The sequence below is a fragment of the Sus scrofa genome, chromosome 17 (assembly GCF_000003025.6).
Source record: "Sus scrofa isolate TJ Tabasco breed Duroc chromosome 17, Sscrofa11.1, whole genome shotgun sequence".
NCBI lineage: Eukaryota > Metazoa > Chordata > Mammalia > Artiodactyla > Suidae > Sus > Sus scrofa.
Genome location: NC_010459.5, coordinates 51,256,857 through 51,279,915, shown reverse-complemented (window position 1 = coordinate 51,279,915; position 23,059 = coordinate 51,256,857). Strand labels below are relative to the sequence as shown.

The window sequence follows — 23,059 nt, the reverse complement described above, 5'->3', positions numbered from 1 at the left end:
GACTGGATAACTCCATTTTCACTCCTGATATGTTTCAGGGAGTCAGGGGGTGAGGAGTATCTTTCAAGACCCCCCCCCCCTTTTTGTGTGTAGTTGCCCTAAGTGGGCAGAGTGAGTATGTATCTTTAGGACATCAGTAAAACAGGAGCACCAAAAGCTGTTTCTGGAAATAATTTGATTTCAGAAAATGTATCCATAGAGCCAACGAGGAAAAGCACTTATTTTTAGGGCTTAACATTGTGCGATCGGCTTGTGGTAGTGGTGTGTCCACGGGGTTTTCAAAGCTCATTGTTAATTCCACACGGGAATAGTCGCCCCAACTCTGTTCTTCCTTTGGACGCTACTTGAACTTGTTCAGCCCAGTAGGACTTGTTTAACCTTGTAGTTTATAAATGCTTTAGTTGCAACTTAACAAATTTCCACTTCGTAATCATCACATAATCTGGGATGATTTCCGCAGACTATAAAAGTGACTTCTAGAGAGTTCCCAACGTGGTGCAGCAGAAAGGAACCCGACTGGTATCCATGAAGACCTGGGTCCGATCCCTGGCCTCGCTCAGTGGGTTAAGATCTGATGTTGCTGTGAGCTGAGGTGTAGGTCACAGACATGGCTCGGATCCCATGTTGCTGTGGCTGTGGTGGTGTAGGCTGGCAGCTGTAGCTCTGATTTGACCCCTACCCTGGGAACTTCCGTATGCTGTGGGTGTGGCCCTAAAAAGCAAAACAACAACAACAAAAAAAGCGACTTCTAGAAGAAAAGTTGAATACATCACCTGGTTTAGCTTCCCTGATCAGGTGTGGTTTTCATCCTATGGCTTAATTCCAGCTTGTGCCTGAGTTTGGTGGCCAGACTGTTTTAGCTTTGGGAAAGCTTTTCAGACTATCACCTAAGCAGCCGTGATGCACCCAGGAGTGAATATTTTTTGCCTTGACCTTTGGAACTTTTACCTGTAGCTTTATTACCTTTTGATCACTAATTATAAAAAGAAGAAAAAAGAACCCCAAATTTAAATGGCTTGCGTAATGTTACATTGTAAGAGCTTGTTCCTGAATTGTGGTGTTGACTTAAACTGTCTTTACAAAGGACTGTACATAGCAAGCTCTTCACCTTTGAGAGAAAGCTATCTTTTTTATGTCTCTCTTTTTTTAACTCTTCCAAAAATCGAACACAGGAAGTATTTCCAGATGGTTAAAATGGGTCTGCCATGAGGCTTCTTCCGTCTCCAGCCAGGGATGGTTTTTATTTAGAAAATAGATCCCGAGATTTCATTTTGCTATGCATTCATGATTTGCTTCTTTAACTGAGGACTAATGTGCTTTCCTTGTGGCTTCTTACTAACTTCACTCAAGCCTAGTATTATAAAATATGTGTATTTTAAAAAATTTCTTTCCAAGACAGTCCCTCTGTTCTTCTCTAGAAAGGTCTAAGGTTGTCCAGAGCTCACTGGAGGATGTGAAGTTGCTTTCTAAACCTTGCAAATGAAATTATTCTGTGGTGCTTGGGATCTTAATAGAAGTATTACCGCTGAAAGGAAAGTTAAATCCTGAGAAGAATTGACCACATCCTAATTTATCAGTCTGCCTTGCTGGTCAGTTTAGCAGCAACCAAGGACTATAGTTAGCAAACTGATAAACCTTGGTACTTCCTTTCTTCTTGTTTGCAAAAAGCAAGCGATCAACTTTTCAGAGCTTTTCAGCCAAGTTGTGGTCTCACAGGACAAGTTGCCTGAGCTTGGCACCCCCCTGCAGAGGAATCCCTGCGGTTCCCGAAGTCAAGGGAGAAGGCCGAGCACATTTTTGTTTCCTAATTCATCATGTGTGGTGTTCGGTTTTGCACATCATCCCGTACACATTGTCTCACTTGACTCAGATACGGCTCCATCGGGCAGGCAGGATTTTGTTAGCTTCCATTTTTCACAAGTACAAGTAATCTTGCGGTTGTTGGAATGGCTTGGTCATGTGACTTTCCCTCAACCCATCCCCAGACTGACTTCTGGTTGTGGAACGAAGCTCGAGAGTCGTCTGGCTGCCGAGCAGGGCTCTTTCCCCTTCTCACTCTGGTTGGGAGCATGTGCGCAGTCATGACCTTTGCCCAGTCCAAGTATTCCTGCCTCTCCAAGGTCGGATGATGCTGCGGCTTCTCTGGGCAATTGGCGAGGGGGTCCATTTCCTCTCCACCTTAGAGGGCACGTAGCAGGTCTCTGTCCCCACACTGCCACTGGTCTTGCAACACATGATCACTCAGATTCCCTGAGGAGTTGTTGTTGTCCCTGGACACTGAGCAGGGAGTGAGTTGCCCCCTTGGAAGGCATATCCAGGGACCTGTTTTTTTATTTTTATTTTTTATTATAGTTGATTTACAATGTTCTGTCAATTTCTGCTGTACGGCAAAGTGACCCAGTTATATATTTATATACATTCTTTTTTTCACATTATCCTCCATCACGTTCCATCCAGGGACCCATTATTATTTGAATTTGCATATGTTTGTCCTCAAATTATCATACACTAAAATAATCCTTCCCAGCATCACTCGGGCTGGAATAATCATCTATTTTGTGTGCCCACTAGCCACACCGGTGGCACGTGGAAGTACCTGAGCCAGGGATCGAACCTATACCACAGCAGTGACCTAAACCACTGCAGTGACAATGCCAGGACCTTAACCTACTGCACCACAAGGAAACATTTTGTGTTTAATGTGTCTATTTTCCTCATAAACTAGAAGTGTTTGCCATTGGGGCCTGTCTTATGAGTGAGAACGCATCTTCACACACTTGGCCCTGCGTATCCACAGTTTCTGAATTTGAGGAAACAATAGGTCAAAAACATTAATTAAAAAAAAATTCCAGAAGTTCCTCTTGTGGCGCAGTGGAAATGAATTCAACTAGGAACCATGAGGTTTTGGGTTCGATCCCTGACCTTACTCAGTGGGTCAAGGATCCGGTGTTGCCGTGAGCTGTGGTGTAGGTCACAGACACGACTCGGATCCTGCGTTGCTGTGGTCTGGCATAGGCCGGCAGCTATAACTCCAATTAGACCCCCAGCCTGGGAACTTCCACATACCGTGGGTGTGGCTCTAAAAAGCAAAAAAAAAAAAAAAAAAAAAAAAAAAATTCCAGTAGTTCCCATCGTGGCTCAGTGGAAAATGAATCTGACTTGCATCCGTGAGGATACAGGTTCTATCCTTGGCCTCACTCAGAGGGTTAAGGATCTGGTGCTTCCATGAGCTGTGGTGTAGGTCGCAGACATGGCTCAGATCTTACACTTTGCTTGCATTATCTCATGGACTCCTCGCAAGCACCCAGTAAGATAACTGCTCTGTACTTGTTTTAGGGATGAAGGGTTAAAGCACGCAGGAGTGGAGTTCCCGTTGTGGTGCAGTGGAAACGAATCCGACTAGGAACCATGGGGTTGCAGGTTCAGTCCCTGGCCTTGCTCAGTGGGTTAAGGAAACAGCGTTGCCGTGAGCTGTAGTGTAGATTGCAGACATGGCTTGGATCTGGCGTGGCTGTGGCTGTGGTGTAGGCCGGCCGCTGTAGCTCCGATTCGACCCCTAGCCTGGGAACCTCCATATGCCACGGGTATGGCCCTAAAAAAAAAAAAAGGACAAAAGACAGAAAGAAAAAAAAAAAACACACAGGAGTTACAGGACCAGATGTATCAGCTGGGATTTGCTGTCCTCTGAATCCCAGCGGTGCCCTCATGGCTTTTGTCCTCTTGGTACCCCCAGTACCTTGTACCCTGCCTAGCACTTAAGAGACGCAAAGTGAATGATTTTTGAGTGTGTGCCTGGATAGATTTAACAAGAAAACCCACTTTAAGTATTGTAACCTAGTTCTGAGATTACCATCATGATTGGCTTCTATGTTATTGGCACATCCTTGGTGAGTAAGTGTTAAAGAGGAAACATCATTTCATTGGAAGTTATCCAGTAAAAGCTTTTTATTCATTTCAAAGCGATTTTTGGCCTTGCACAGAGTATTTCGGCCCTATAGCTGCTGAGATAGCTAGGTGGCCATCCCCTCTGACCCAGCCACTCCCGCCAGGAACACTGTGGGCTTGGAAAGAGTAGCCTGGACCGAACTCGTCCCTGAGTTGTGGGCCCACCTGGGGAAAGTGCCGTGGCACACACTCATCTTCAGAGGCCTTCATGAGGTCACTAAAGCTTAGTGTGTCTTTTAAGTGTGATGGCTTGCTTGATCCTTGACAGCTAAAATGGTTACTGTCTATTAGAGCATACTTTGAGGGATCAGAACTGTAACCTTGAAAATAAGCCTGAAGTAATGACCTAGAGAAGCTTTGTGTCACTAAAAGCCACTGGTTTGTGGAGTTCCTTTTGTGGCTCAGTGGGTTATGAACCCAACTAGTATCCATAAGGTTGTGGGTTCAATCCCTGGCCTCACTTATTGGGTTAAGGATCCGGTGTTGCCGTGAGCTGTGGTGTAGGTTGTAGACACAGCTCAGATCCTGCATTATTGTGGCTGTGACTGTGGTGTGGGCCAGCAGCTGCAGCTCCGATTCTACCCCTAGCCTGGAAACCTCCATATGCTGTGGGTGTGGCCCTAAAAAGACAAAAATAGCGTAAAATAAATAAAAATAAGATAAAATATAATAGTCATGGACCCAGTCCAGCCACTTGGTTGTGTAGCTGAAGTGGCATTTCTCTTTCTTAAATATGAATATGCAGGTGCCCTTCTACCCGGTCACTGTTACCCAGAGGGAGACTTCTTTGCTCTGCATATGTGTGCACAGGCACACAAACCTCCCCACACTGATGGCCCAGTCCCCTTCTGGTCACATACTCAGAAAAATGTTCTGTTGCCGACATCCTTCAAAACAGGTGTTGTCATAGACAAATAAAACAGACAGAGTCACTGCCAGTATACTTTGTAATACAGTCAGTGAGGTAGGTGTTCTTAACCTTTCTCTCTGCTTTTTAGATGCTGGGCTTCATATCTGCTCCCCCAGCAGGTAGTCTTTTTTTTTTTTTTTTTTTTTTACTCTTGCTACTCTTTTTTTAATTTTTTAAATTTTTTTTTATTTTTCAGGGCTGCACTCAAGGCTTATGGAGGTTCCCAGGCCAGGGGTCAAATCAAAGCTACATCTGCCAGCCGCAGCTACAGCGACTCATCTCATCTGTGACCTACCCCACAGCTCACAGCAAACGCCGGATCCCCAACCCACTGAGCGAGGCCGGGGATCAAACCCGCATCCTCATGGATACTAGTCAGATTCGTTTTCACTGAGCCACGACGGGAACTCCCTTAAGCGTGCTATTCTTGAAGAATGCGAATTCTTTGTATTTTACAAACGTTTGTCCTGATGATATCTTTCTAGTATAAATAAATCTCTACCTTTTTTACGCAGAGAGTCAAGTGTTTGGCCTTTTCTCAGTAGGAGGAGAAGGTGGTGATTCCTGCTGGAGTCTGTTGGTCAGCGCTTCTCAGTCCCTGCTCAACTGGATTTGATAACACGAGGGAGAAAGCTGAATTTTGCCATCACCGAATATTGGGGTAGCCAGGTTAACCTGAATGCGCGTTGGACTTCCCCCAACGGCTTTACAAAGACTGATGCCCGCACCCCACCTCTAGAGGTTCTTATTTCGTGAGTCTGGGATATAGCCCAGGCATCAGGATATTTAAAACTTCCCAGTTGATTCGAACGGGCAGCCAGGGCTGCTGAACCACTGGTGTAAAACGAAGGTCAAGCAGGCCCTTTGAATCTGGAGATAGGAGAGGCGTCTGTCGTCTTCCCACATTATAAACGTAAAAGCAGCTGCCTTTCCCTCGCATCTACTTCCCTTGCTAGAAGAACACATCCTGATTTGACATAGATTAGATTTAAAATCAGAAAGTAAAACCATGGCCATAGACATTCAGCAGGCTGGCTTTTTCTCTCAGCAGTTCCCTCATTCAGTAGGGTCGTGCTTGATAAAGAAGACTTAAGAAATTGGTGTGTGGAAGCCTGAGGAGAGCACACAGCATCGTCTGCCCATTCTGGGTGGCCAGAGAGACCTTGGGCCGGTTTTCCCCAGGCCATGAGCAACTAATTTCTTCTGCCTCTTCCACGTTAAAAGGCTCCTGCTGATGATGAGAAAGTATATTTTATTTAAATGTTTATGTAGAGGATTTAAATTTAGGAATGAGGAAATTAGGTTGGGGGGTTCTCCAAGGTGTAGGGCAAAGTTATTGAGGACTTTGACTCAGAAGTTGTGTATTTGAGGTTTTCTTTGTTTCTTTTTTAAAATGACATTATTAATTTAGTAATCAGGAAGAAAAAAGTGGTGTTTTGTTTCATGCTATCTGCTACCAGGGTTATTATATATTATATATATATATATATATCAGTGTTGGAAAGAAGTAGAAAGGAATTTATCTGTGTCTTCAAACAGAGCCTCAAAGTGGGGTTATTATTAAGATTATCAGAAAGTGTCTTGTCTTCTCTCCTACTTGTTTTTTTAGCTTCTTGTTTCCTGTTTAGGTTGTAGTTGTAAGACTTGGTTCTGTCTTTGCCTGGAATTATTATTCTGATTTGGTTGATTTGCTTATGAAAATGCTTATTGTAATACCTCTGGAAATTTTTTTGCCTTGTAGGCAAATGTAATTACTGTAATGCTGTTTCTAACCAGCTTCTTCTACGCGCCTGCACATCACAAATATACGTATTCTAGTACACACGAAAAAACTTATAAATTTTTTCTTAAAGAGAATCATTTTATGGACAAAAAAATATGTGTGTATGCATAATTAAGAAGCAAAATCAGAATCGTCCAGAGTAATGATTAGTATTGGAGGTTCTTGACAACTTTTTGAAGTATTAGTACCTTCAGAAAGGGTTCCACTTAGGATAGGTTTGCATGTGTGAACTGAGGACTTGGGGCTGCCTTCTGTGTACATGTGATTTTACCTTTAGTGTTCATGCCGACTAGGTTTATATCTTTATCTAAATGTGAGCTTATTGGTTTTCAGGAAAGTTACAACTAAAAAGGACAGGAAATGTTCTGTTCTTTCCTCTCCTGTTAAGCGACTTGAAACTCTCAAGTTACTTACTTCTCATTGAGTTTTGTCCTCTGCGTACTTGTCGTGTAGGTAACCATGTGTCTGTATAAGCCATTCGATTCTTGGAAATACTCTCATAGCGCTTTTTTAAAAATACCTGAGGAGTTCCCTGGTGGCCTAGCAGGTCCAGCATTGTTACTGCTGTGGCTTTATTCCTATGGCATGCAGAGGTTCCCAGGCCATTGTGGTTCAATCCCTGGCCCAGGAATATCTGCATGCCATAGGCAGGCCAAAATAAACAAATAAAATGAAAAATAAATTTTAAAAATATCTGATTTAAAGAGTTCCTAATTCCAGGGTACAAAGTGAATTTGAATAGAAAGTTTTAACTTTCATAGCATCAGCATGAATCAAAAAGGACTGGTGGGAGTTCCCTGGTGGCTCGGCAGGTTGGGGATTCAGTGTTGTCACTGCTGTGGCTCTGGTTGCTGCTGTGGCATGGGTTCGATCCCTGGCCCAGGAATATCCACGTGCCGTGGCCATAAATGAATAAATAAATAAACTCTAAAAAATAAAAAATAAAAATGAAAAGCAGTCGCATATCCAGGAATTCCCCTTGTGGCTCATCAGGTAAAGAACCCAGCTGGTATCCATTGAGGATGTGGGTTCTGTCCCTGGTCTTGTTCAGTGGGTTAAAGACCCAGCATTGCCGTGAGCTGTGTGGTTGTAGTCGTAGATGTGGCTTGGATCTGGCGTGGCTGTGGCATAGGCCAGCAGCTTCAGCTCCGATTCAACCTCTACCTAGCCGGGGAACTTCCATGGTGGCCCTAAAAAGACAAAAAAAGAGGCAGTTAGATATCCAGATTCCTTTTCCCATCCTGGCAAAGTACTGGAGACTTGATAACCTCCAGAGATGGTGAAACAGAATATCCCTCAACTGGGGGCACCTGGTTTGGCTTAGGATACCCCCAGGCCTTTTCTCCTCCTCAGTTTTTTTTTAGGAAGCTTGCAGCAAAAGCTGTACTATTCTGGCAGGAGATTAGAATAGACTTCTCTGGGGAACCTGACCAGACTAAGAGGAAAGACCCACTTACTGGGACCAGAAGTTTTCTAACCAAACTTCTGGCCAGAACATCCTCCAATGAAGAACCTCAGTCCAGACCCTTCCAGTTATCTGACTTGTGTGCCCCACTCTTGAATATTAGCAGATGGCCGAGGATCCCTGTGCTAGAGAGCAGAATAAACAAGAAGCTATAAATTGGAAGAAACAGGGTGTGTTGGGAGGAGAAAATTATCACAAAAAGGGCTGAGAACATGAAACAAGATATTGCAAAAAAAAAATGAATATTCAGAAAATTAAAGGGGCTTCTTGAAATAAAAAATACAGCAGGAACGATAACTAAAAGAAGGGCTGGGTAAATTGAGGCAGTCTCTCAGAAGGTAGAGGAAAAAAAAAAAAAAACGAGATTGAAAGTCAGATAGAAAAGGCAAGAAACTTACAGGAACAGAGGTCCAGTATCTAAGTTATGTATTCTGATCTCCAGAAAGAGAACACAAAATTCAAAAGGAAGGACGTCATTACCACAATAATACTTCTCCCCGTCCCCAGATTCTGTAACTGGACATGAATTTCCAGACTTTAAAGGCCCACCAGGGGGTCAACACAGAGGATGAAAACAGAGCCCCAGCAAGGCACAGCAATATGAAATTTCCTGAACAAAGAGAAAGTTCTTTGCATTTCCAGAAAGAAATCACCATCACCTTTTACAAAGATCGGGAATTAGAATGGCTTTGGACTTAATAGGCACAGAGGAATCTAGAAGGCAACGGGCCAGCACCTTTACAATTCAAAAGAAAAATTGTTTCCAACCTGGAATTTTATAAAACCAGCCAACATGTATATCCAGTGAGGAAGAATAAAAATAGTCAGATGCACAGGGTTTCCAAATCACTTCCCATTCCCCTTTCTTAGGAAGCTCCTGGAAGAATGTGCTGTACCAAGTGAGAAAGGGAGAGAAATTGAACGTGGGGAAAAATGAGGTTCAGTACTGTAGGGAGGTGAAGGGACTCTCCAGGACACCGAGGAAGGAAGATCAGAGAATAGCATGTGCACGTCAGACTCCCGGGAAAGCCCGTCCAAATTGGGGTGGGTCTGGAGGCATGGACCTTCCTCAGGAAGATGCAGTTGAGGGACCTGATGTCTGCGTCTTCAGGGAAATGAGGACGCAGCAAAGGGATATTGTCATCCTTCCACGTCAAACTAAGCAAATAGATAAACAGGACAGCCCTTCCAAGGGAGAAAAATTTATTCGGGAAAGGAAGAGGAATCATAACTTTACACATTTCTCAGCTGCGGAGAGTATTGAATCATCGTAATTTAAATACCGAAGATTGATGGTAATAGGAAGGCTGGAGAATGGAAAGGGGGTGTGTGTGGTGCAGCTGGGGAAGAAAGGGATTGAAATCTTCATCCCCCGTAGTGAGAAGCTGACAGACCTAAAACTGAAAGAAACATCACGGAGTTCCTGCCGTGTCACAGTGGGTTAAAGATTCAGCATTTCTGTAGCTGTGGCGTGGATTCAGTCCCTGGCCCAGGAACTTTCATATGTGGTGGGTACAGGCCCCCCCACCCAGCACAAACGAAGATTGGCTGTACAGGCCGATGGAGGTAAATACTACGGTAGTCGGCTGAAAGAAGTGAGGACAATTCCTGTAGAGAAAGACATGGGAGAATCAGTGCTGTTTTTGTTTCTGTTTTTTAATTGCGTTGTAGGGTTATTTGACTGTAAACTGAGTGCCTGTGAAGCTGTAATAAAATTAAGAATAGGGAGTTCCTGACGTGGCGCATCGGAAACAAATCTGACTGGTATCCATGAGGATGCGGCTTTCGATCCCTGGCCTTGCTCAGTGGGTTAAGGATCTGGCATTGCCTTGAGCTGTAGTGTAGGTCGCAGAGGCGGCTCAGATCCCACGTTGCTGTGGCTGAGGCGTAGGCCGGCAGCTACACCTCCAATTCAGTCCCTAGCCTGGGAACTTCCGCAGGTTCAGCCCTAAAAAGCAAAAAAAAAAAAAAAAAAGAAGAAGAAGAAAAAGAAAAATGCTTCTTCGGTAGGCATTGAAGAATTGCAGAAGTGATGACTTGACCCATCTGAGCTGCTTTTTTTCCTTCTCTAGACTATCCTCTTGACTTGAACCACAGCGAAACCTTCCTACAAACCACAACTTTTCTTCCTGAAGACTTCACCTACTTTGCAAACCACACCTGCCCCGAAAGGCTCCCTTCCATGAGTGAGTAGAGCTCTTGCTTATCTTCTCTGTATTTAAAACAGATGTCCTTTCATTTGATTAAAATAAAAAGGAGGGCGTTCTTGGTCTCTCACTGTGTCTACTTACATAGAGATTACAGACACCTCTTGGCCATTGGCAACGGGAACCGTGAAAGTCACCTGTGTCCTGGCTCTTCGTTGGTCTTTCTGCAAGGTTTCCTGGGCTCTTGGCATCATTTTCTACCATTTTTTCACTCTTTGCCGTCTTTTGCAACTTGGGGTCTGTTAAAATGTCCTCGGGAAAGTGTAGGCAAACAAGCCTTGTCTTTTAGTATAAATCTCACACCGACAGTAACTTGTTTGACATGAAAGAAGTTTTCTTTCTTTCTTTTTTTTTTTTTTTTTTTTTTTTTTTTTTTGCTTTTTAGGGCCTCACCCAAAGCATATGGAAGTTCCCAGGCTAGGTGTTGACTTGGAGCTGCAGCTGCCAGCCTAAGCCACAGCCACCACAATGCCAGATCCTTAACCCACTGAGGGAGGCCAGGGATCAAACCCACATCCTCATGGATCCTAGTCTAGTTCATTAACCACTGAGCCACAACAGGAACTCCCAGAAAGTAATTTTCTTAACCATGTGCTGGTTTTAAAAATTCTTGGGAGTTCTCTTGTGGAGCAGTGAGTTAAGGATCTGGTGTTGCCACTGCAGTGGCTCTAATTACTGCTGTGGTGCGGGTTTAGTCCCTGGCCCGGGAACTTCCACATGCCGTGAGTGTGGCCAAAAAAAAAAAATTAAAAATTCTTGGATCTTTTCTTTCTCTTCCCTTCCCCTTCCCTCTTCCTTCCCTTCTTGGAATCTCATGTGGAATCTAAAGCAATGGCAAGGTATCATTATACCTTTTCTGTGCTCTGGGGCTTCTTGGACAGTTGTCTTCTTGACCTGACTCAGATGATGAGTGTTCTGAGTTTGGACATGACTAGTCAGGGTCACTGATCAGTCAGTTGGGCGTTGTGTCTCTACCCACCTTGGGAGCACACAGAGAATGCACACAGAGGAAGCTTGACCCCTTTTCTCCTTCCTTCTTGAGAAGTTCAACTGCTGTTGTACTTAGCCTTAATTTCTTTCTACACCCTGGGCAGAAAGCAGAACTCTGAAGTCTTAATGTCTTGATTTGCCGTTTTCCCCAGTAGTCTTGATGAGCTGAAGTGCACTGAGTGGAAAGCAGAGGAAAGGATCCCCAGCCCTTTTGGAAACACAACCTGCTGAAAAAGCACTGAACCGCTGCAGAGATTAAAACCCCGAACGTAGGAACAAGAATCTACTGTTTTCAGGCCTCTTAATTATCATTTTCCTCCCCCTTTCTGTGCAGAGGGCCCAATAGACATAAACATGAGTGAAATTGGAATGGATACCATCCATGAACTCTTCTCTAAAGACCCAGCCATCAAGCTTGGAGGTCACTGGAAGCCATCGGATTGCGTGCCTCGGTGGAAGGTAGGGGTGAGGTCAGACCGCAGGTACTGGGAAGCCTACCTGGGACTTGGTGTCTTTGGAATCCCCAAGGGTTTCACACTGACATTTTGTAATTTGCACCGTCCTTGCTACTTAATGCAAAATTGTTGCATCTGTCGGGAACATATTGGAGGAATGGGTTTCCCTAAGGGCTCTTGTGTAGCCACAGAAAGTCTTTGTTCTGGTGACCCAGCCGGACCCTTATCTTCCTCACAGAGATATTGGCTGAGTGGGGGAGTTGGCAGTGGTAGGTCTCCTATGAGGCAATTGCAGAAGCTGCCCCACAAATTCGGTACTTCATGCCTTATTTGGCAATCCTGCTGTGAGTTTAGTGGAATAAAAAGCCGAGTTGTCCAGCCCGACACTGAGAACTGTTTAGTTTCGCCCTGTGTGACTGTCGTCAGGAGACGTCAGGAGTGTGGCTCGATCAAGCCTGTGACACCAGCCGAAGTCCCTTCTTTTCAGCGAGTCTTTATTGAAGTACTTGGTCTGTGCCAGCCCTGTGAGAAGTTGTGGTGCAGCAATGATCAAAGCATGTCTGGGACAGGTCGGTGTTTCCAGCCCATCACCAGAATGTAAAATCAATTTAATGACCAGCATTTATGTATAAATATACGTCTGTCTGTGGATATGGTATGTATTTGTGTGCTGGGTCACAGTGAGTGTAAATGTGGGTTCTGGTCTCGGATTCATTCACAGCCCCACCGTGTGCATGTTATGGTGCCTGTAAAAGCGAGATTCACTTACTTCCAAGGGTCGACTTGCCAGCACAAGTCTTCATGTAGAGAAGTTAAGGAAAAGGCTGGTCCCCAATTCTGCAGGAGTGCCCTCCTCCCACGGCACTCCGTTGAGGGGACTAACAGGTGTCCTCTTTTGCTGTGACCCACGGCAGGTGGCAATCCTTATCCCCTTCCGGAACCGCCACGAGCACCTCCCGGTCCTGCTCCGACACCTGATTCCCATGCTCCAGCGCCAGCGCCTGCAGTTTGCATTTTATGTGGTGGAGCAAGTGAGTGGTCCTTCCTTCTCTCTTCTTTCTCTTCTGAGACAGCAGTTTAGAGTGCTTCAAGCCAGTCCGTCCTCGGTGTAAAGAGCCAGTAAAACTGAAATCTAATGATTGAGTCACCCAGCGGTAGGAAGGGCGCCAGAGAGCAGTTCTGTGCTCCTGGTTTGAGATGTTGCTCAATACCAGCAGATCTGAGTGCAGGATGGAACTTTGTTTACCCTTGAACAAAGGCCACTTGTGTGCTGGTTTTACTGGAGCTGCTTTGGGTGGTGTCTTTAGGCTCCAGACCCAGGAAATTCCCCTCAAGTTAAGATAAGGAGCCACAGGTAAAAATGGCAGTGTTGTTCTTCCTTCCCTCTGGGGCTGGGTACTCTCCTGAATGCTGTTATGTGGCTGGCTGGCTGCCTTTACACAGCCTTGAGAGAGAGGAGCTTGAGTTTATCCTTATCACTCCTTTTTATTTCTGAGGAAGTTGAGGCCAGAGGTCAAGTGACTGTAAGTCAGTGATGAGAGCGGCTGGACCCACCTCCCTTCTGGCAGAGGTCTCTCAATAAGCTCTCCTTCAGGCGGGGCTGAGGCAGCCAAGATCGCGCTTCAAGAGTCCTTTTAAAAATAAAGTTCTTCTTTTAGGTTGGCACCCAACCCTTTAATCGAGCCATGCTTTTTAATGTGGGTTTTCAAGAAGCAATGAAGGACTTGGACTGGGACTGTCTTGTTTTTCACGATGTGGATCATATACCAGAAAACGATCGTAACTATTATGGATGTGGACAGATGCCAAGGCACTTTGCAACTAAACTGGATAAGTATATGTATCTGTGAGTATCATTTCCTCCTAATTAAAGAGGTTAAATCTAAAACAGTGGTTGAGAGATGCAAAGATGGCAAAATCCAGTTAGCTCCGACCCGAATGTCCGTCAGCTGCAGAAAGGATAGATGAAATGTGGTACATCCATGCGCACAAGGGAATGCTATTTGGCAGTAAAAGGGAAGGCCGCACTGATATATGGGAGGACATGGATGACCCTAGAAAACATTACGCTCCGTGAAAGAAGCTAGACTGAGTACTGTATGGCTCCGTTTTTTGGTTTGTTGTTTTTGCCGCACCTGCCACATGCTGAAGTTCCAGCCAGGGATTGAGATGCCCATGCCACAGCAGTGACCCGAGCTGCTGCAGTGACAATGCCAGATATATGATTCCATTTATGTGAAATGACCAGAATAGGCAGATGAATAGAGACAGAAAAGAGAACAGTGGTTGCATAGGGTTGAGAAGAATGGGGGAAATGAGGAGTCACTGCTAATGGGGGGCCCAAGGCTTCTTTGGGGGAGGGTGATAAAATTAGTTAAACTTAATTATCAGAGTTTCCTGGTAGCCCAGTTAAGGATTCACCGTTGTCACTGCTGTGGCTTGGGTTTGATCCTTGGCCTTATGTATGCTGTCGGTCTGGCCAAAACATAAATGAATAAAAATGAAATGAATTGTGGCCATGGTTGCACAACTTAATGAATATACTAAGAACCATTGGATCATACACTTTAAAAAGGTGAATTATATGGTTTGTCAGTTCTGTCTCAATACAGCTATTATGTAAAATTAATTAGAAAAACGTTCAATTAGCTAGCTTCTCAGGTTGATGCATCTCAGCCCCAGAAAACAATTTCCAGTGCCCCAGGACTGTAGCACAGAGGGTTTTGTTTTACTTAAGACTTAGTTCTTCAGTGAAATGGCCTGTTCTGGGAGGGAAAAGAAATCACTCTTTAAGACACAAATGATTGATGCCATACATCTCTTTTTTAGGCTTCCTTATAATGAGTTCTTTGGCGGAGTGAGCGGCTTAACAGTGGAACAGTTTCGGAAAATCAATGGCTTTCCTAATGCCTTCTGGGGTTGGGGTGGAGAAGATGACGACCTGTGGAACAGGTACCCCCTTCTGCTGTCTTCCAGAGATGCTATCTTAGATTCTCCAGACCAGCACCGTCTAATAAATGCTCTTAGACTCTCCAGACCAGCACCGTCTAATAAATGCTCTTAGACTCTCCAGACCAGTACCGTCTAATAGCAATTATGGTGTATTAAGCCATGTATGTAATTTTCAGTGTTTTTTGCCACATTTTAAAAGGTTAGAAAGGAAAAAGGTGCAATTCATTATTATATTAATAAACAGTTTTAACAGTTGTATTTGTCACAGTATATCCAAAATAATGCCATTTCAACATGTGTTTGTTAGAGATATTTTACATTCATTTTTTTCTTACTAAATCCTTGAAATCTGGTGTGTATTTTACACTCACAGCACATGTCACTCAAGCCTCCCCAAACCAGAGGTCAGATGTTAGTTGTGTGTACACAGATTTATCCCTGCCATCAGATGAGGCTTGTATGACACAAGTTTGTGTGAACAATCCTTTGTGTCGGTGGCTTAAAGTAGTAGTTTTACAGAGTAGGTAAACAAGTAACAAATAACCAAAAGGATTTCTACTCTGTATCTACTTTTTAGCTCAGCTTTTTTTTTAGGAAAAGATGGGTTGGGGTTGTTACCACAAAGTAGTATTTGCTGGTAAAAACCCAGATGATACAAAAATGCATAAACAAAGAGCATAAATCTTAATCCCCCTTCTTATCCTGTTTCCTTCCCAGGGCGCAGCCATTTGAACAAGCTGTTTCTTTCTATATAGTCTATCTGTTCATCCATAACAACTCAGACACATCCCTTCTCCCCTTCCAACCGTATTAATGTAGACAGACCCACTTCATTATTTTATATATATACATTTTTTTCTTTTTTTTTCAGGGCTGCACCCGTGGCATATGGAAGTTCCCAGGCCAGGGGTTGAATTGGAACTGCAGCTGCCGGCCTTCGCCACAGCCACAGCCATAGCCACACCAGATCCTTAACCCACTGAGGCTAGGGATTGAACCCACATTCTCATAATTCTTAATGGGATTCATTTCTGCTGCACCACAACGGGAATTCCTCCACCCCACCCCACCCCACCCCACCCCCGCCCCATTTCATTATTTTTAACAATTGCATGGTATTCCTTTGTGCAGATAACAATTTATTTTAATCCTCTCCTACTGGTGAACATTGTTGTTTAATTTTGAACATCTTTTGTTCCCCTGTGGAAATATTTCTTTAAATTTCCAGTTGCAGAACTGCAGAGTCAAGAAGTAAATGCACTTTTGGAGTTCCTGTCGTGGCTTAGAGGTTAACGAACCCGACTAGGATCCATGAGGATGTGGGTTTGATCCCTGGCCTCCCTCAGTGGGTTAAGATCCAGTGTAGCCGTGAGCTGTGCTGTAGGTCACAAACGTGGCTCTGACCTGGCGTTGCTGTGGCTGTGGTGTAGGCCAGCAGCTGTAGCTCTGATTTGACCCCTAACCCGGGAACCTCCATATGCTGTGGGTATGGCCCTAAAAAGCAAATAAAATGAAATAAAATCAGAAGTAAATGCACTTTAAATTTTGACAATTATTGCTAAATTTTCCTCTGGAAAAGATTTCAAAAAGATTCTGACCAGCAATGCTTTGGTACGCAGGTTTTCTTACACCACTGCCAGCACTGGATATAAACAACCTTCTAAATTTTTGCCATGTTTCAGCTCTTTAGTAGCCACGTGTGGCTTGTGGCTACTATTGGGCAAAGTCGCTTCAGACAATTTTCTTTCTCAGTCTGAGAGGTAAAAAATGGCATGCCATCCTTTTAATTTGGCTTTCTTAGGAACCTAGTGAGGATGAACAGCTTTTCCATACATTTAACTGGTTTGACTGGTTTTTAAATCCAGTTGAGCTCTCCCAGGACATCTGTCCTAATTCTCATTTTACTCTCTCTCCAGCTCAGCAGGGGACCTCTCAGTGCAGGAGGTTGTGGCTGGTTTTCCCCAGCACCCCGCACAGGTCCAAGCACACAGTAGTGGGCATTCCACATATGCATATTTATCAAGTGAGAGTGAGAATGTATCTTCACACACTCGGCCCTCTGTATCCACAGTTTCCAAATTTGAGGAAACCACAGGTCAAAAATATTCATTAAAAAAAAAAAATTCCAGGAGTTCCTGTCGTGGCTCAGCGGAAAATGAATCTGACTAGCATCCTGAGGACACAGGTTCAATCCCTGGCCTCGCTCAGTGGGTTAAGGAACCAGTGCTTCCGTGAGCCATGGTGTAGGTTGCAGACGCAGCTCAGATCTGACATTGCTGTGGCTATTGGCGTAGGCCAGCAGTTTGACTCTTAACCTGGAAACCTCCATATGCTGAGGGTGCAACCCTAAAAAAAAGACGAAAATATATTCCAGGAGTTCCCGTCGTGGTGCAGTGGAAATGAATCTGACTAGGAACCATGAGGTTGCGGGTTTGATCCCTGGCCTTGCTCAGTGGGTTGAGGATCTGGTGTTGCCGTGAGCTGTGGTGTAGGTTGCAGGTGTGGCTCGGATCTGGTGTTGCTGTGGCTGCAGTGTAGGCCAGCCGCAATAGCTCCGATTCAACCCCTAGCCAGGGAACCTCCATATGCCGCAGGTGCGGCCCTCAAAAAAGACAAAAGCCAAAAAAAAAAAAAACAGAAAGTTCTGAAAAGCCAAATTTGAATTTGCCACATGCTGGCATGTGTTTACATAGCATTGTATTCAGTATTATAAGTAAGCTAGAGATGATTTAAGATGTACTGGAGAATGTGCAGGGACCACGTGGGACTTGAACAGCCACAGATTCTGGTATCTACGGAGCGGATGCTGGGACCAGTAACTCCCAGCTGGAGACTGAGGGTTGACTGTATATCAAAATGAGAGTATAATTTGGAGTCAAGGAGGATGTTGAAATAATATTCCTTCACAGATTTAAAATGTGAAAATGACCATGAATTTCACATAGATGTCCACAGTCTACCTCCATGTATTGAGTATTTCTTGGAGCTCTGTCAAGTTTCCAGCTTGGGACGGCTTATCTTTATCATATTAAGAATCCAGGAGTTCCTTGGTGGCTTAGCCGATTCAGGATCTGGCATTGTCACTACTATGTAGGCTCTGTTGTGGTGCAGGTTCAGTCTCTGGCCTGGGGACTTCCACATACTGTGGGTGCACCCCCCCAAAAAGAATAAATATCCTGAACACCTGCTCTAAATTCCGCCTCCCTCCTGTTGACTTTTCATAAATGGTGACATTTTACGTCTAGATTGGAGGACATCACGTAAATAACTTTCTCTCCATGGTGATGAGGGGAGGTGGGCGGAGACTAAGTTCTCCCTCAATGGGGAGAACACTTGGGGATTGACTTTGCTGACTTGCTCTGTAGTAGGTTGTGGAGGGAGAGGTGGTACCCACGGGGGAGAACATGTTTTTGATGGGACCCAACAAGCTGGCCCAGAGGGAGCACATGTGCACCTGTCTGCTGGACACACACATAGTTGTCATCGCCACTGAGACCCTCAAGAATTTCGAATTTCTTTTCTTTTTCAAAACTTTATTGTATCGTAGACTTTTCTAAAACTGTGAACTTATATAGAGGGGAAATGATTTGAGTGTTTAGATGCAGAAGAAGTTCTGTTGTTCACCTTGGGGTTTCTCAGCCTTGGGATAGGTTGGGTCACATGTAGGACTTGATCATTTTACCCAAAAGTGCATCCTCTTTGTCCCCAGAGTACAGAATGCAGGCTATTCTGTGAGTCGGCCAGAAGGTGACACCGGGAAGTACAAGTCCATTCCTTATCACCATCGAGGAGAAGTCCAGTTTCTTGGAAGGTTGGTGGAGTCTGTTTATTCCTCATGCAAATATCCTGTATACTTTGCATTTCCAGGTGTCCCCAAGCATTACAGCCCCTTGGCTTACTCCCGATCCCACTCCAAGCTCGTGTTCAGACAGCTCTTTCAGAGTTCCTACATATATTTTAAGTGTAGATAGGTGTTTGGGGGCAAAATCAGACTATAGGTGGACATTTGGATATTAAGATCCTTTAAGGAAATCCCTCAGGCTACGTCTTAAGCTTTGTGGTCTCCTCTGCGGCTGTCAGGGAGGTGGAGAAAAATCCACTCAGGTTAAGGTCTCTGTGTAACTCACACTCACTTGACAAGGAGTTGGCACCCTCTCTGCAAGCTCTGATGCTGGAAGGGTGCCCCTGAGCTTCTGTTGGTGTGGTCGCAGCTGCTCTGTTGCCCTCTATACCTTCAATACAGAAATTCCAGATTGGACAGAATGGGGCACATGGACTGTGCACCTCTGCGTTGTCAAGAATGGCTCTTTCTGTCTTTCGTTAGCTGCAAGGAGGACTGTGCTCTAGACAGCCGTGGTTGCGTGAACTCTCTTTTTCATGAGAGGAGGAGGGCACCGGATACAGACAACTTTTTCTCATCTGATGTGTTTCATAGCTTACCTCCCGCTTCCGCGCTTTGTGGTCTTGGCCAAGCCAGTTACCATGATGAGGCTTGGTTTCCTCATCTGTTAGGGGGCAAGAGCATTCAATGAAACGCTGTGGTAAGTAGGGCACCTGGCATGAAGTAGGAGGCATTTCTGGTTATAATAATGACATTCATTAGCCTGGAGGAGCTGAATGGCCAGTCGCCCGCCTCGTGGCACAGAAGCACCATGGTGGGTTGTGCCCCCTCCTGTGGTCTGCTCTGCTCCATGTCCCCATCGTGAGGAGCTTGGGCCCGTGCTCAGAGCCCCCCTCTGTTCTCTGCTTCACAGGTATGCCCTGCTGAGGAAGTCCAAAGAACGGCAAGGGCTGGACGGCCTCAACAACTTGAACTACTTTGCGAACATCACATACGACGCCTTGTATAAGAACATTACTGTCAACTTGACACCCGAGCTGGCTCAGGTGACCGAGTACTGAGACGACGAGAGAATATGTGTTTGCTTCACCCGCCACCACCAAGAAAGCAGCCTGACGACATGTCTCGGGGCTCCACAGAGGAAGAGAACAGAAATCCAGCATCCAATGAAGGATCACAGGGTTCAAGGGAAAAATGTGAACACAGAGCACACGCACAAAACGCCTTCACCGTTTGGACCCGACCCCCCGGGTGGAGAGGGTCAGCCCGGGAACTGACTTTCTCTTTTCACCAGACAGACGTCTGTCCTGCTGCTCTTCTCCCCCTACCCCCGCCATCGCCTGCCCCGACGAACCGTCTCAGCCACAGTCTTCAGAACCAGAACTGTGATCCGCCACCGTCCCGCTGCCGGCCTCTTCCTGCGAATGGCCTTTGGAGCTTCTTGGCCCTCAGAGCAAAGAGGCAGACCCACCACTGGGCAGCTGTTTTAGGAAGAGCAAGTGAAACTCCACACGCCATTCTCCTACATCTCTGGTGTTCTCTTTGGTTTCATTTTTTACAAAAAAAAAAAAAAAAAAAAAAATTGACCTGCTTTGGGTGGGGATTGGGGGTGGAGGGGAGGGATCTGGGAAGATAAATAGACATATAACAATCACTTCTTGAAGAAGTATAACTGTAAATAAGCCATGTAAAATGCCTTTTTAAAATTTAATTTTCTAGCTGGCTCGAATTCAAACCGAGGATTTACACATTAGATCCCGTGTTTGTTTGGCAGATGCAGGAACTCAGCTAAAATGGAATAACATCATCTCCCAAAATTGCTGTCACTTTGGAAGGGAGTGGATATAGGGCATGTCACAAAAAAACAACAAAACAGTCCGGTCTTTATCACCGGTATCTCCCGCCCCCTCCCATCCCCCATCCAAAAGTCCTGCTCTTCACTTTGGCTCCGGATTCTCCCTCCCATGCCGAGCAGGCACACTCTAGCCCCAGTCGTTTGCTGAGCAGGGGGCCGCGTGCTAGAACACTGCTCTCCTGCTCCAAGCAAACCCTTCAGGTGGGCCCGCTCTACACGCACCCCAGAGCTCTGGATTGTGTGTCTTGTCCTTTGATCATCATGAAGGGAGAGTGTGGTTGTTGGCTTTTCCTACTTCTATCTCTCCCTCGCTCGCTCGCTCTTGGGGAACATGGCCACAATTTCTGAAATCTGTGCCTAAACTACCAGCTAGCTTCAGTGATTCCTCTGAACATTTCTCTTACCGGTTTCTGGAAAGATTCTTTGTGAACGTTATTAACTAGAACATAGAATAACAAGCAACCAGATTATGAAGAATTCATCCGGGGAGCAGGTGACACTTGTGGGCTGTAGATCAGCCAGGATCCCGTTTTGGTCAAATCAAAGCTTTGGAATTAGACTAAGCCGCCGGACGGACACAAGAAAGAGCCCAGGTGCTCTGTTCACACCCCCATGTGCTTTTTGAAGTCAGATTCTAAATTGCATTGAATGCGTGCCTCTCTTTTCCCCTGAGCCAAACCCCTCGCCTCAGAGTCCCCTTTGACCTCTGCAAAATTCTGGAAAATATCAGTTCTTACCCCCTCTCCTTTTCCATAAAACATATTTATATATCATTATGAGGAGTACTTTCTGAAGAGTACTTCATATTTTTTTTAATTGCCTTGTTTGCCTTCAACTTCCTTAATTTTCATGGTTTACATGGATGCGTGTGTAGGGGCGACATTTGTGTATATACACATGGGTTAGGGTTTTTTCTGTTGCCTGTGTTGGTTCCATGGACATATGATCCCCACAAGCTGTGGGAGTGATAGGCCAGGCCTTGTGTTCTGTTGTGTATTTTTTTCTTTTGAAGAGTAAAGTGCTATTTAGAAAATAAATTGCATTGTGAAGCTCTTACCGGCTCATATGAGAGAGCAGGTATCCTGCCCTTGAACACGCTGGTAAGTTGTATCATAATGTTTTCAGAGTTTTGAGCATTTCCTGCTTTAAAAGACCTTCACGAGGGAACATGACACAGAGAAGTTCTTCTGGCTTTCCTTTGGCACAGGGTGCATAGAGCAATAAAGATTTCTTTCCCCCCTTCCTCCAGACACCTCTCGGCCTCTGTGCTGGCACTGCCACTTCTCTCTCCGAGGGCTGTGAGCTGCCTTGAGTTTGATGAGATTACGATGCCCTCTGGAAGGGTTTGCCAGGTCAGACTGATCCTTGGTCAAGGATGGCGCGTGTACCCTCGGCAGCGTTGTGAAAAGTGATTCCATTGGAAGCCTGTCGTTAACATATTTGCCACCAAGAACAAAATGTTGGCCAAAGGCTAACACGCGATTTCAAAAAGAAAATGCTGATCTGAGGACAAAAGGAAAAGTCTCCTTCCACTGTTCCAAGTAGCGTCATCTTGCCATCATGTGGGAAGTTGTTCGATCGTGTGAAATCTCTCACTGTGCACTGTGAGTCGTGTATCCACAGAGCTGAGGAGTATCACGTGGGGAAACGTAAAAGTTAAAAACAACAGCCAGGCCCGTGTGCTGTTAGTAGTGTGAAATTCTCATGTTTTTTTTAAAAAAAAAAAAAACCAATAAGAACCAAATGTGACCTTGTCCTTTTGGCAGCTGAAATTCTTTAAGGCTACCGATGGATGACCCCTTAAATCAGTCTCTCTTGATTTTCTGTGCCAGGAAGAGTTTTCCTTGCACACCGTGTTTGGTTTTTTGTTTGGGGCGGGCGGGGGGTGGGGTTGGCTGCAAAACTATTCCTTTTGACATTACAGGGACTTGTGAGAGCTCCTCTACACAGACATGAATAGCCAAGCAAGAGCCACACGTACTGATTGTATCCACTCACCATCGACGATGGCATTGAACGTAGCTAGCTTATTTCCATCACTACAGTTTTTTGAGCTTGCTGTTATGTTTTAAGAGGTGCCAGGGGTACATTTTTGCACTGAAATCTAAAGATGTTTTAAAAAACACTTTTCACAAGAAATAGTCCTTTGTCATTACATTATTTACTCATGTGTTTGTACATTTTTGTATGTTAATTTATGAATGATTTTTTCAGTAAAAAATACATATTCAAGAACCAAACATTGGTGGTCATCTGTGTTTGTCTGGGGCAGTTTGGCATCTTAGAGCCTTGGCAGGGCTGACCTCGGGGTGGACCCGAGAGAAATACTGCCAGCCCGAGCCCTGCAGTCAGACCAGTCGAGTGGAAAACGCTGCTGATGTCGCCGCAGCAGCGAACCCCCCCCTCACTACCCGTCATCCACCCACGCTTGGGTCTTCATTCCAGAACTGGCCCAGGTGATGCCCATCAAGTCCAATAAGACACCTGGGCAAGGGGTGGGGCGGGGGGGTCGATGGAATTTGCCTCTAGAAGGTGCTCTGGGGCCAGTAGGGAGTTTTCGGTCTGCCTGACTCTACTTGGAGGTTATAATCATAGCTCCTTTTTGTTTAATGTTGACCACTCACTAATACGTGTGATGGTCTCTGTCCAGGTGCGA

General features: G+C 45.1%; 1 protein-coding gene across 2 annotated transcripts in view; it reads left to right on the top strand.

Moving 5' to 3' along the window:
- B4GALT5 (beta-1,4-galactosyltransferase 5) overlaps positions 1–22,643 on the top strand; it is a 77,294-nt gene extending 54,651 nt beyond the window's left edge. Inside the window, exons 3-9 of one of the 2 annotated variants that reach the window (XR_002340099.1) lie at positions 10,176–10,289; positions 11,635–12,324; positions 12,670–12,786; positions 13,414–13,601; positions 14,585–14,707; positions 18,417–18,518; positions 19,462–22,643. Coding sequence is in view for 1 of the 2 variants with exons in the window: in XM_003134490.5 (XP_003134538.2) it covers positions 10,176–10,289; positions 11,635–11,759; positions 12,670–12,786; positions 13,414–13,601; positions 14,585–14,707; positions 18,417–18,518; positions 19,462–19,609 (917 nt within the window). In the remaining variant the exon portion in view is untranslated. The remainder of the gene's footprint in view (positions 1–10,175; positions 10,290–11,634; positions 12,325–12,669; positions 12,787–13,413; positions 13,602–14,584; positions 14,708–18,416; positions 18,519–19,461) is intronic. The other variant, XM_003134490.5, reaches the window with a different exon arrangement.